The sequence below is a fragment of the Buteo buteo genome, chromosome 16 (genome assembly GCF_964188355.1).
Source record: "Buteo buteo chromosome 16, bButBut1.hap1.1, whole genome shotgun sequence".
Lineage (NCBI taxonomy): Eukaryota > Metazoa > Chordata > Aves > Accipitriformes > Accipitridae > Buteo > Buteo buteo.
Window position 1 is genome coordinate 24,462,167 of NC_134186.1, and position 13,897 is coordinate 24,476,063.

Below are 13,897 nucleotides of genomic sequence, written 5' to 3' on the forward strand. Positions count from 1 at the left end.
GCACTCGGGCCGCACAGAAAGATACGCGCTCCCTGTGGGGTGATTTTAGCGTGTAAAGAGTCTTCGGTCACGTTAAGGGGTGGGATAAAAAAAAAAGAAAGAAAAAGAGTGGACATTTTCTAGCGAACGTGCCATAATTCTGACTGGCAGCTGGGAAACACACACAGCCCCGACCAGGGCCGCCATGTCGGACCCAGCACCGCCCACCCCCGGCCCTTCCGGCCGCGCTGCGTCACTTCCCGTGCGGGCCGCAGCGAGGAGAAGATGGCGGCGCTGGGCGAGCCGGTGCGGCTGGAGCGAGGTGAGGCGCGGCTGCGGCCGAGGGACCGGCGCTCCTCGCCGCTTTCTGCTGCGGGCGAGCTGCGGCGGTGGAGCTGCCGCCCGGGCCCGGCCCTGGGGCGCGTTGCCGGGGGTCTGGCCCGAGCCCTTGGGACGGCTCCTCGTCGTCCTCGTCGTCGTCCCCCGCCGCCGCCTCCCCGGCCTGAGGCCTCGGGGAGCGGCGGACCGCCGAGCCGCGGCCGCGGAGGAGGCGAGGGCGGGCGGCGAGGGCTGTACTGCCCTCTCCGGGCCGCCGCGGGGCACCGGGCGGCTCCTCTCCCCCGGGGACGGCCGGAGAGCAGCCGGGCGGTAGCTGCTTTGAAAATGTTCTCCTCCGCTACCGATTCTTTCAGTGCGTTGGCGGGACTTGCTTCTTCGGCTTTCCTGGATGCAAGGTTTTTCACGCGTTTCGGTCTGTGGCTGGGTTTCCATGGATGCGCTCCTTCTGGGGATGTGTCTGCTGTGCCTTTGCTAGGGTCAAGGCTTCTGCCGGCTCTTTATTCCACCTGCTAACTTCTTGTTTCTGTTTCTCTCCGGGGAAAACTTACTCTTGAACACAGCTAAATTCTTAGCTTTAAGTGCAGTCTCTTAGGCTGTGTCTTAGCAATAATAATTTACTTCTTTTTATAGAAGACAACCGGCACATGCAGGGGTCCCTCTGCGCTTGTTTGTAGTTCTGCTGAACTCTATCATCCTCTCACATTGGTGTTTTCATCCTGATTTTCCAGTTACTGTCTTAATTTATGTTGTTAATACTGTGCAGCGTGTAACTAGAATTAGTAGGGAAACGGAGAAAATACAAAATCTAGTTGGGTATTTTTTCTGTAGTACATTTGTGTATTTTATCCAGGGCTTTTAAAAAACAATGATAAACTCCCTTCAGGATGGTTCTTCAGAACTGTGCAAGGTCCGCAGTAGCTCAGTGAATACATGCTTGTATAACAATATATATGATTGGTTTATTATTGTGTATTTAGGAAAATACGGATCAGAAAATGGAATTTAAATGGGAAAAGAATACTGAGAATGAGAAATCCTGTTTTTTAAAAGGAAAGCAATTAAGTGAAGTGTAGGTGACTGGATGAACTGACTGTTTTCACACTGCTGTTCCCTTTGGGACCACCGCCTTTGCTTACAGTGCTAGGTGCTTTTTTGTAGATGTATAATACGCTGTATATACCCACTTTATCACTTGTTACCTACCACAGAATTCGGTTTCTTCTATTTGCCTAACCCTCCTTCCCATTCCACAAGTGAACCACTTGTGTGAGAGAAGGCCTGTAAATAGCAACTTACGTAAGGACTTTGCTTCCCACTCCACAGCTCATCTACCCTCCCTGCTCCAAAGCTTGTTAATTAGGGCAGCTGCTTTGGCAGTGGATTAGTTGCTCTTGGTAGGCCTGCAGAGTTAAACCTTAGGCAGCGTCCTTCTCCACCTCATTACCTTGCCACTATGCTGTATCCATGAAAACAAACAAATCTGCAGAGTTAGTTAGGGTTCAGTGGAACAAAGGAGCTATTTAGTCTTCTGGCATATTGGTCTTTGTAAGAAAAGAAGAAAAAGGGAGCACAGTATAATGGACTTCCAAAAGCAGGAGCTTTATTTACAGAAATAAATAACTTCTGTTAATTGTATGAGGTCGACTGCAGATAACCTGATGATGAATCATCATCAGCTTGAAAGTGAACATCACTAATGTTGTTGGCATATAGCATAAGAAAAGAGAGAATAGTGTAGAAAATGAGCTGATTTAAAATGGTTACCATATGCTTACCATCAGGGTAATTGAAAATTCTCCCCGTCTGTTCTCTTCTCCAAGCTGCATTGCAAACACCACCACCCAAATTTGCTGGAGGGCAGGGATGAAACTACATTTAACATTTCGAAGTTGTTATGGTTTGGTGGTGATGTGTGATAACTCTACGTACACCTTGGGAATCCAGACTATTTGAACATAAGCAGTGGAGGTGGTTAATCAGGAGTATCTATGAGGACGCTGCATTTTTCCTCTTTCTGTGTTTTGTTCACACATATGCTTGGAGTGGTGGCATCTTTCTGGCTTTTTTTCCACATTCTTTTAGTTTAAATATATCTTTTTTTCAGGAGTTCAGTCTAGTATCCTGTGATCACAAAAAATGATTTGTGAAGAACAGGCAACTGATGTTAAAAGGATTAAAAGGTTAAAAGAAAATCCATTTTTTAGTTATGTGTAGATTCCCTTTTACAATGAATTTTGTGGGTGGTTGTTTTGTTTTTTTAATCGCTTGCCTCTGGAGTTATTTCTACATCAATCCTTGTTGAAATCCATCACTGAAACAATTCTGTGGTGTTCACTTCAGTCTCTGGTCCTGAACAGTTGGCTAAACTGTAGTGTTAATATTGTGAGGAAGGCAGCTTTCAGTTGATCGTGTCCTGAGCAGTGGTTCAGGAGGAAGCAAACTGCAGCAGCAGAGCAGTCAACAATCTTCTCTTGAAAATGAAAGAAGGTGCGTTCTGCCACTTGCTTCTAGCCAAACTAGTTCCTTTCCAGAGCAGTATTGCCGGGTCAGATTGAATCTTCAGCTTTTGACTGATACTGCCTAATGCAGTTCGGTAGGAGAAAGTTATGCTTATTTCACTTTCAGACTGGTATAATGGGTTCCTGTCAACAGGGTAAACCGAAACAACTGCTGGGGAAAAAGGGTCCTGGTAATGGGATCCATTGCCTGTATCTGCCTGAGCAAGAGGTGCGGTGTGAGAAACAGAGATCTGTAGAGTGCTGAGGACCCACCTTTCATGCTGTGTGTGTCTGCTTTGGGTTTTTACTTTACAGCAGCAACTTGGTCCTTTGATCTCAAAGCCCTTTTTTATTAAAGTACGTATTCTGCTTTAGTTTCATCTAAAAGGAATCCAGTTCAGTCTATCCCAGTCGCTTTTTGACAAGCTGATTCTATGCTCTTAGTCTATGCTTTATGAAAGACACAGCTGGTTCCCAAGCTAGCCAATTTTACCTTAGGGTATAAAATGCTACGTAGTTAAACGTTTTGTCTGTTAGGAGATCCAGGTAGGAAGTATATCTAGTTTATTGATGAAACGTGGAGATCAAAAGAAGAAGAGAAATTAGCAAATGGAGTTCTGGAGTCTTCATTTCTGCAGCTACTCTTCGGATCAGTAGATTGCTATCACCCTTTAAAATTTCTTGCATTATCCTGGTTAAGCTGTTAGATAACAAATTCATGCACCTTCCAGCTTAACGTGGTTCACGGACCACAGACTTGAGAACGGCTGCGTAGAACTGTACTCTCTATGCGCATGAAATACTTGCAGATGTTTGCAGACAAATGACTATTTAAATGACAGCTGCATTGTAATTTACATGCTTACTAGACTTTTTCATGAATATATGGAGTGTTGCAGGATTGGGAGTGCTGCTATTGCTATGGTTGATCATTCTACTTCAAGCTGTTCAGTGCGAGACTTCATGAAATTAAGATAATTTGTACTGTTGTTGCTGAACACAATGATTACTAAGAATGTTGGTGATTTTGCATCATAAAAAGATTGAAAGATTAATAAACAATCACATCTAGAATCTCTTTAATTTCACCAACTATTTTGTATGTTAAATACAAAATGCGTGTTAGAAAATTAAAAGCTTTAGAACTATTTTTTTCATGTTGTAATTGTACAAATAGCAAATATGCATGCTGTGTGGAATGAGGTCTCTGTAGACTTGGAATTAGTGATAGCTAAAATCTAGGTTTTGATATTTCTTTGCTTTAGATAACTGATGCTTGTAAAGCTTGGAAATGCTTGCCAAAAAATGCCAAGTTCTCATGGCACATAGAAACTTTAACTTTCACCTGAAATAACGTGTGTCTTGTGGCTGTACTGATAATACTTGGATGTTCTTCCGTGAAGGATTTTTTTCCAGTCCATGGATGACCAGTCTGTGAGGTTAAGTTGTACCTTGTTTAATTGATCTCAGTGTAGTAGTTGGTAAGATGTGTCTGATAATTCACTGTGGGTTGTCTCTTGCCAGTGCACGGCACCTTAATTTCAGAACATATACCCCACTACCTTTTCATCCTGTTAGGTAAATTCTCTCTTCTCACACTTGGCATTTAGGGGAAGTTTGTGGCTGTTGCACATTTTCTGTGCTGACTTGATGCCATTGAGTGGACGTGCGTTCACATGGAAAATGATTGCCTAAAGGTTAATTACAGAAAAAAGGAAGTAACGCAGTTGGGATATAGCAGTGTCCCAGACTTCATCCTTTTCTAAAATAATCTGTTATTTATATAGTAGATTAATCACTGCTTCTTTGCCTTTGTGATAACAAAGGTAATCCTTTCTATCTGTTTTTCTGAGAGACTGTTCTACTTCTGTTCAAGGACTTCTGTGATTCAGAATCATTACTAGTGTAACACTTTGGAAATACAAGTGAGGGATATGAATGTACTCTACTCTCGTAGAGCTGCCAGAAGCATGTCACATAGCATTTGATGTCACGTTTGATGCCTGTCTTGAGTTGTCTGGTCTGGAATCAAATCCTTCACAGGGAGTTCAGTTTCACAAAGCAGCATCTGCATTTATGAGAATATGGACAACGTGAATTCTTAGGAAAAAATTTCTAGGAATTGGAACAAAGAGGTTTGGGGTTGAGGATTCTAGACTACAGAGATATTCTCTCTCAGCTGAGAATATCAAAAGGAGTTTGGTTGTTTTTCTGAGCACGTTGGGAAAAAAAAAATAGGCCAGATAGTTCTCAGCCCTGCTGTAGGGAAAGCATTGAGTGTTCTCTTGTTGAACTATTTTTTTCCAATACAAAAGGAATGTTAGCGTATTTGACAATTTTCTACCTGATTTTAACAAAATGTTATCTGTGCAGTAGATAAATTATGAAGTTATGCGTATGAAATGTTGATAGTGTATATATCAGTGAAATATTTCAGCATGATTTAAACTTCAGGGGAAAATCAGATTGTGTTTAAAATACGTATATGGCAGTGATACCTCCAGATATGTTACAGGGTTGGATTGCTGTGATTAACTTAAAAATAGTGGGAAAACATGATGTTTTATTGTAACATTTTGTAGATACGTAGTTTTATAGGAGAAATAAAACTAATATGTAGTTTTAAGGTGTACACAAGTGTGCGTGCGCACACACGCACGCTGCTCTGTTAATTTAAACAAAAAAAAAAACCTAAATCACCTAACAAAAAATAAAACCCGTTGAATTTCCTCAGGCATTCCTCATTACTAGTGCTTTATTTTTCTGTAGACATCTGCAGAGCAATTGAGTTGCTGGAAAAATTACAGAGAAGTGGAGAAGTGCCACCACAAAAGCTCCAGGCTTTGCAAAGGGTCCTTCAAAGTGAATTCTGTAATGCTGTAAGGGAGGTAAGTTAACTTGACGTAAGCAGTTACTTTGAGTTAAAAACCAGTATGCTTTACTCTTTCCTTTTTGTATTCAGTGCAAAAATCTGATTTTTTTTCTTTCTAAAAGCTGAATTGACTTAACAGAGCTTCATAGAACAAGACTGATTTTTAAAAGTTCAAAAGAAAATAATTTGGGATAGCATAAGTGTATTAAGTAATGGCTCAGGAGCAAGTCACTTTTTAGAGGTTATTTTGAGAGTCTATCCTTTACTGGCAGCTAGCGGGCTGTTATCCTCTTGGAATGTAAGAACGGACGAAGTACCGATTGCCTCTGTTTCTTTTAAGCCAAATCCACGTCACCTTGTGCATCACCTTGAGGTGGGGTCTTGCACCACCGCATCTTCATTCCAGATGCTCTTTTGGAGATTTTTAGGTGATCGAATGTGCCCTGCTGTTGCTGTTGGTGCTACCACTGACAATAACATCTGGAGTGTTTCAAAAGATCTGTTTGTAGACATAGGTGTCATCTTAATGTTTTCATCCTATCGAGGACAGTGTGTTTATTGCTTAGCAAGTCCAAATGATTGGCAGGTAGATGTGGGGATGTGGGTTAGCTCTTGGTGTAAGCACCTCCTTAGCATTAGTATTCTTACTGTCTCTGTGTTTTCGATACCCTTTTTTTTCTTAGGATACTCAGTCAGTTGCATCAGTTGAAGGAAAATATGGGGTTTTGCGAGGAGGGCTGGGTTGTTGGGAGAGCTTTGAATAGCTGTCCTGAAGTGATTTTGCATGCATCCTTATTGAAGGGTTCCAGCTTTAATCAAACAAGAGAAGGTAGTCATCCATGTCTCCAGTCAGGTGTGTTGGACTAGCCATAAGCATTTCTAAATTCATGATGAGGTCTTGAATGTTGGGGAAGGAGGGAGGATTTGGTATGAGACCTAGATATGTGTGGATTAACTAAACAATAAAGATGCTGAGAGAGTTGTTTCTTCTTAGTATGGTAGAGTGTCACTTGACACCTTGTAGTGAATCAGGGAGTAACTTCTTATTCAAGGTGTGCACTTCTTAATTTACACATTTTTGAGTTGCACCTGATACTTTGTTACATTATCTAAGCAGATAAATATCTGTTTTCCCCATACTTAAACTGTTTTGTCTCTAAAGGTGTATGAACATGTATACGAAACTGTGGATATCAGCAGTAGCCCAGAAGTTAGAGCTAATGCAACAGCAAAGGTAAAAGCCAAACTATAACTTGTGTAAAATACAGTAGTTTGTTACTTTAGAAGCAGAAGAAGATTATTTAAAATTCAGAAGGATATTATCTAGATGTCTCATAAAATGGATAAGCTTAATGGGTTATTAAAAGGTATAACACAAGAGTCATTATTTTTAAGTTTCTTCCATCTTAATTTTATTCTTGGAGTTCTAAATTTTTCATGCTAGTGTTGGTATCTAGGGAATTAATCTCATTTGTCTTAATATTTAAGTACTTTGAGATAAAAATACTTTTTCAGCCTGCTCATTGTGTCTAGCTAAGGGGTCTATATTTAATTTCTTATAAATAGGAAAATCTTGTTTCTTACAGGCCACTGTGGCTGCGTTTGCTGCTAGTGAAGGTCATTCCCATCCCAGAGTGGTTGAACTACCCAAAACCGAGGAAGGTCTTGGATTCAACATTATGGGAGGCAAAGAACAAAATTCTCCAATCTATATCTCTCGAATTATCCCTGGCGGTATAGCTGATAGACATGGAGGCCTGAAACGTGGAGACCAGCTGCTTTCCGTAAACGGAGTGGTAGGAATTGGTTTTCACTTTATGTAGCAGTAACTGCTTGTTTCCACGTGGGGGCATACAGAGAATATACATGGCACAAGCTCAATATCATCTTTTAATCTTGGCAAAATAGTTTCTTTTTGTCCTTGCAAGAACAACTTGCTTAGGTTTCTATAGAGTTGTGTGCATTGCAAGTTCTAGGATTATGCTTTGGTTATCTATCTCAACTGGGAACTATTTATGTCAGTATTTCAGATTCTGAGAGGTTGTATAAATTCAGTGAAAGTGTTGTTTTGTGAAATAGTAACTGCCATTATGGCTTCCTCTTTCATCCAAGTTTTGTGATGCAGATTTTAATTAATATAATTTTGTGCCCTTTCTAAGGTAAGTAGTAAATTATGCTCTGTTGCGTTAGACTGACCAGAACCTCGTTATCCCAATAAAAATGCTACTGCGTAATGAAAGTTGTAATTAGATGGAACTACAAGGTGGTGTTATCTTCAGTTACGTGGGGGGTTTTTTCCTTCCACTTAAGTGTACTGAGCTTCAAAAACTGAGCCTTTTTAGCATATTTTAAAGGAGTATATGTCTAAAGTGCTGTTGCGGATATTTATTTTTAATAAGTATCCTCCTCTGAAGAGTTACAATACAAAAAGCAAAACACAGGGTGACTGGAAAGAGGTGGCCATGGACAGGCTTTGACTTAAGGCAGCTGCTAGTCAAATGCATGTGAATATCTCTCAAAACCTTGCTTTTATTTACAGAGAAGCTGTATGCTAGCTTAAAATTAAAGTTGTCATCATTACATCTGCAAACGCAATTTTATTTTAAGACTGAGGGTCAAACTAAATCCTGTGCTCTTTAACCTGAGTGGGGTTTTTTTGACACATGAAAGTAATAGAGTCTTGCTGGGTGTCTGTGCTCCTGGAAGTCCCTGCTAGCACAGATCTCTGACATACTTGGCTCCTGACAATTACCTGGGAGTCCAACTGTCCTTTTCAGGAGATGTAAGAGAAATCATGGCTGTAGGGACACAATTGTCCTCGGCCTAGCCTTCCTGTTATTTTGAAGCATTGAGGGACAGGTGTAGAACTGTCTTCAGATGAGGCCTTCCTCACCCACAGACCCTCTTAAAGAAAACAAAACCACTACTCCACCCAAAACTGAACCTGATCATCAGACAGCTGGTACAGCTAACAATGACTGCGTGTGTGCGCGCGCACATGTATAAATCTCTACTGCCATTGTAAGAATACAGTGAGTGCATAAAATACTGCTGAGAATGCTGACATGGTCTCAGAAGAATCATCATCTTCTGATGTTTACAGAAGGAATCCTGTCATCTTAATACATACGACAGGCATTTTCTTGTAATTGTAATTTCTAATTTAATAATTAAAAAAAAATTGCCACTTCCAAGACTGCAGTGAATGTGCCTTAAAACAAGTTTATATTTTTCAGCTGGGAGATTTTGAGTGTACTACAGAATTTTAGGTGTTTTCATATAATTAAACATAGAACTTTACAAACCTTTTATTAAAACAGAACAGCCTACACATCCACTTGAATAACAAAAATGAAAACATTCAAATGTATGTGTTGTCTAAGTCTGATAGAAGAGAAATAACTTGGGTTTTTTTAACTGTTGTCTTTCTTTCTGTAAGTAACTTTATAGTAACGGGGAAACCCTCCAATCAACAGGTACATCACCTGCCTTCTAGCTTCTAATAGCACCAGTGGGAGGTAGGCTTGGGGTAGTCCCATCATTGTGTTTAATAAGTTTGGGAGAAATAAGTTTTGCTGATTAAAATGTTTGCTGTCCAGGAATGTATATTTGGATTCAGTTGTTGAGAACTGTTGCTTAACATTTGTAATTAGATGAATCTAATATAACCCTAATAAATTCTGAGAGTTGTTTCAGGGAAGTATTTTTATTCTGCTCTTACTGAGTTGGATTAGGCTATTCTTAATCAATTTAGTGGAAATTAACTTGAATACCTTGCATTTACTGAGAGACATGTGGTGCACTAAGATAAGCAACACACTGCATGTTAGCTGCTCTATTGCAGGTGCCCAGTATGCACCGGTTTGCCTTGTCGTAACGCAGGGTAACATCAAGAAGGCAGCTATCTTGCAGTTGTCTGTGGCAATTTATTAGGCAAATCGAGGGTGACTACTGAATTTAAAATGCATGCCAAAAGAAAAACAATCTTGAATTTTAAATAAGTATCCTCCTGAAGTTGTTGATTTTTTTCAGTGTAATTTCATAATTGCCTAATGTTATCTTTATTTCACTTACTGTATGTAAATACAGAATTTAATTGTTCAGCATAAACCTAACCAAAAGTTTTGCACTACTCTTTTGTTAACACTAATTAGTATATTTATCATCACCTCTTATTGATTTGCTGAAGAATAAATCCTGAACTTGGGTGACGTTTTCCTTGTGCAGTCTTCAAACTAGAATACTTCAATATTTGATTATATAGAAGTTGTACAAAAAAATGAAAAAAAAGTCTGTTTTCAGTGTGTGTCTTTACTAATACTATACTTAATGGTTTATGCTTTGCAGAGTGTCGAAGGTGAACACCATGAAAAAGCAGTAGAACTGCTGAAGGCAGCTCAAGGGAAGGTTAAATTAGTTGTGCGATACACGCCAAAGGTCCTGGAAGAAATGGAGTCGAGATTTGAAAAAATGAGATCGGCAAAGCGCAGGCAGCAAAATTAACGTTGTATGCAATAACTTAGAGAAAATATATTTCATTTACATTTTATAGTTTGCTTTGTGACTCAGTTGATCCGATGCCTGGGCTACAAAAGCCCTGTCCTTTTCATAGAATCAGAGAATGATTGAGGTTAGAGGGACTCCTGGAGATCATGTAGTCCAACCCCCCTGCTCAGAGGAGGGTTAGCTAGAGCAGGTTGCTCAGGACTGTGACAAGCTGAGTTTTTAAGCATCTCCAAGGATGGAGACCCCAGAAGGTCTCTGGGCAACCTCTTCTAGTATTTTGATCTCCGTCACGCTACTAAGGTCTGTTCCTATGTTTAAGTGGAGCTTCCTGTATTTCCATTTGTGCCCGTTGCCTCTTGTCCAGTCACTGGATGCTACTGAGAAGAGTCTGGCTCTTTTTTTTACTCTTCCCCGTCGGGCATTTAGATGTTGGTAAGATCACCCCTGAGCCTTCTCTTCTGCAGGCTAGACAATCCCAGTTCTGTCAGCTTCTCCATGTCTGTCAGACGCTCCAATCACCTAATCACCTTTGTGGCCCTTCACTGGACTCACTTTTGTATGCCCATGTCTGTATTGAACTGGGGAGCCCAAAACTGGACCCAGCACTTGAGTTGTGTCTCACCAGGGCTGAGCAGAGGGGAAGAAGTGCCTCCCTCAACTTGCTGGCAATGCTCTTCCTAATGCAGACCAGGAGACTGCTGGGCTGCTTTGCTGCAAGGGCGCACGGCGTCTCACGGTCAGCTTGGTATCGTTCTCTGCAAGGCTGCTTCGCAGTTGGTCAGCCCCCAGCCTGTACTGGTGCATGGGGTTATTCCTCCCCGGGTGTAGGACTTTGCACTTTCCTTTGCTGAACTTTGAGATTCTTGTTTGCCTGTTTCTCCAGCCTGCTGAGGTCCCTTTGAATGGCTCGCTGAGACGCCGCTCTGTCCTGTCACCTGTGTTGTTAATTAAATGTTAAACAGTATGGACCCCAGTACAGACCCCTGGGGCGCATCACTAGCGACTGGCATCCAGCAGGACTTTGTGCCACTGATCACAGCAACCCTTGGCAGTTCAGCCATTTTTAGAATGTTTTCAGTCTCCATGTGTTTCACAGTTTAAGAGGAATGTGTACTTTTAAAATGGCCTAAGATACCCTGAAAAAGCATGTATATTGATATTTCTATTGATTTTTTTAATAAGTCTTTCATGTCAGACCTTTAAGCATGAAAGTGAATTTACACATTTTTCAGAGGCATTTAATAAGACAGACTTGTACAATTGGCATCCCTTTTTCCCTGTTTTCTTTTGGCTTTACTTAATATAGAATCTGCAGATTTTTTTTGCTGAATGATTTTGGAAAAAAAGATTCTTATGTAGCAGTATTTTGGCACTTTTCTTAAGAATATGTTGTATATCAACTACAAAACCTAATCATGATCTACTGTGTACCTTATAATGATACCAGATTTTGTAATGTTTTGGTGAGTACGTTATTTTTACAATTCTGCTAAATTGTAATTCGTTACTCTGGAAATTGTATTACCTCGCCTGTAAATAATTTACGGTTGGTGTTCTCATATAATGATTTTGTAATAGCCAACATCTACAAATTTGCAGCAATCATTCCTGTAACTTATATTGTTTTGTACTAATTTTAAAGCAGTTAAGGGAAAAATGTAATTGTGTATGCAGTTCTGGATTGACTCTCTAGATGTATTTTTATATTCAGAAACAGAAGATATATTAATGCAGTGCAAAAGAATTCCAGATGTTTCCCTGACTTTCTGCTGTTTAAAAGAAATATTCATCTTAATTGTCATACCTCTCCTGTGTTTTTAATATGTTCTATTGTAGTCTTATCTACAGACTGACTGTACTGGTCTTGGAATAGTACCTAAATTATTGATTATTACGTTTGTAAGAGTAAAATATTCTGAGGCTTATATGCCAGGTTACCGTGACGTGAACTTGTCTGGGGTTTTATTACTGACTGCTTCTGACTTGGAGGATTCTTGTTTGTACTACAGAAGTACTACATCACGATTGCTATAAAACTTTGTGGAATGGTGCTGTGGTGGTAATAAGGAAATCTCCAGCTACAAGCGATTAATGTGTCCTCTCAAGTATGGTTGATGGTGGCACGGTTTTTGTGTGCCTCTTTTTGCAGAAAATTTCTGGACAGAGGTCCACTTCTTGGGATCTACCAGGTTTGAGGCTGTACTTGTGTAGTTTAGGTTTTGGGGTTTGTTTTGTTTTTAAGCTTCACCTTTTGGTATATATCTAGAATTCATTTGTTTGTCTACTGGGTGTCTGTTCACTTGTACGGCAGCTATGAGTGCATCCTAATTGACTGTTAGTAATTTGATTCTTAGAAGCTTGAACTGAAAAGTGCAGTTCTTACTATGTAGCTAATCTCTAGTCTTCACATGGAGCAGTATGATCCATTGTGAAATAATTCAGTATGTGAAAGAAAGGAAGAGGTTAGCGACCTAAAAATGACAGCACGAAGTTTGTGCTTTGTCAGTTGATCTATTGGAAAAGAAAAAACGTGATTGCTACAGGCAAGTGAGAAATGTGATTGCTTTCTGCATGTTTGTAAGCATGGTAAGCCTGCAAAGAGAAATTTGGATTTTAAAGATACTGATAGTTTGAAAATGCAGTATAAATATTTATCAGTTAGATGACATTGAGCACTGAATTGCATGGTTAATTATGTGTCATAGGCCTCTTTCAAAAGGCCTCATGGTACTGATACAACCATGTTGAATTGTATATTTTTATGGAACAACTAATGTTTAAAGTATTGAGACCAAAATCACTAGTTAGACCAATTGTGGATGTGTTTTAATTTAATTGTAAAATAGTAGAGATTTGTTTTAGAGCTATATATAAATATATATATATATTAAAGGTATGGATACAAGATAGAAATGTGCGTTTTAAAACCTGTATCCCTTGTGTTACTGAACAAAGAGGTGTGTTTTGTTACTCTACAGAAATATTTACTCTAGTGCAGCTAGAGCTGCTCAATGCAGTAGCGTTTTCATTCTGAATTGTAGCATTTGGATACAGTTTGTCCTCTACTACAAAACGTGGGGAGGTGTATTTGGGCATATAAACTGTATGTGTAGAATTTAATAAAAAGTTTTTTAAATTGCAACAACAACAAAAAAAATCCAGTAAACAGACAACTCATTAACAGTCATCTTTAATACTAGGAAAACCCTATAATATTAAGGAAAGGATGGATTAAAATATGCCAAGAAACTTGATCTCTGTTACTACTGAGCAGTGCCTGTACTGCATTAATATGCAGTCCCTACACACTTGGCATACTTGGATATGCAAACAGATTAAGAAGAGGTATCATTTCTGCAGATAACTTCTGCATCTATTGCTGCTGTGAGGGATCTTTGGGTTTTATCAACAGAAAAATAAAAGTTAAATTTCATGTGTGTTGTGTTTGTGCGTTTTCCTTCTGACTCTCCATTTTGAGTGCTGTTTTCAGACTGCTGTAATTGGTTGTTTATAATCTCTAGGACATGACATAAACACCCTGCATGTGTGTGGGCATCCAAAGAGAAAAACTTTAAATCTGTTATTAGTTTGTTCTCCTGATTGCTTACGGATCTTTCTTTCGCTACCCAATGTTTGTGATTTGTTGGCAAAGAAAATCAGCATGCTGTGAAGTATCTGTAATACCTTGGACCTGCTGCATTTT

The 13,897-nt window shown here is 39.8% G+C and overlaps 1 protein-coding gene across 1 annotated transcript; it reads left to right on the forward strand.

Annotated features, from left to right (window-relative positions):
* The first annotated feature begins 237 nt into the window (after positions 1-237).
* LIN7C (lin-7 homolog C, crumbs cell polarity complex component) lies at positions 238-13,627 on the forward strand. Its single transcript, XM_075048211.1, has 5 exons — positions 238-301; positions 5,586-5,704; positions 6,851-6,922; positions 7,275-7,484; positions 10,036-13,627. The coding sequence occupies exons 1-5, from the start codon at positions 265-267 to the stop codon at positions 10,189-10,191; spliced, it is 594 nt and encodes a 197-aa protein (XP_074904312.1). The 5' UTR covers positions 238-264; the 3' UTR covers positions 10,192-13,627.
* The last annotated feature ends 270 nt before the right edge of the window (positions 13,628-13,897 follow it).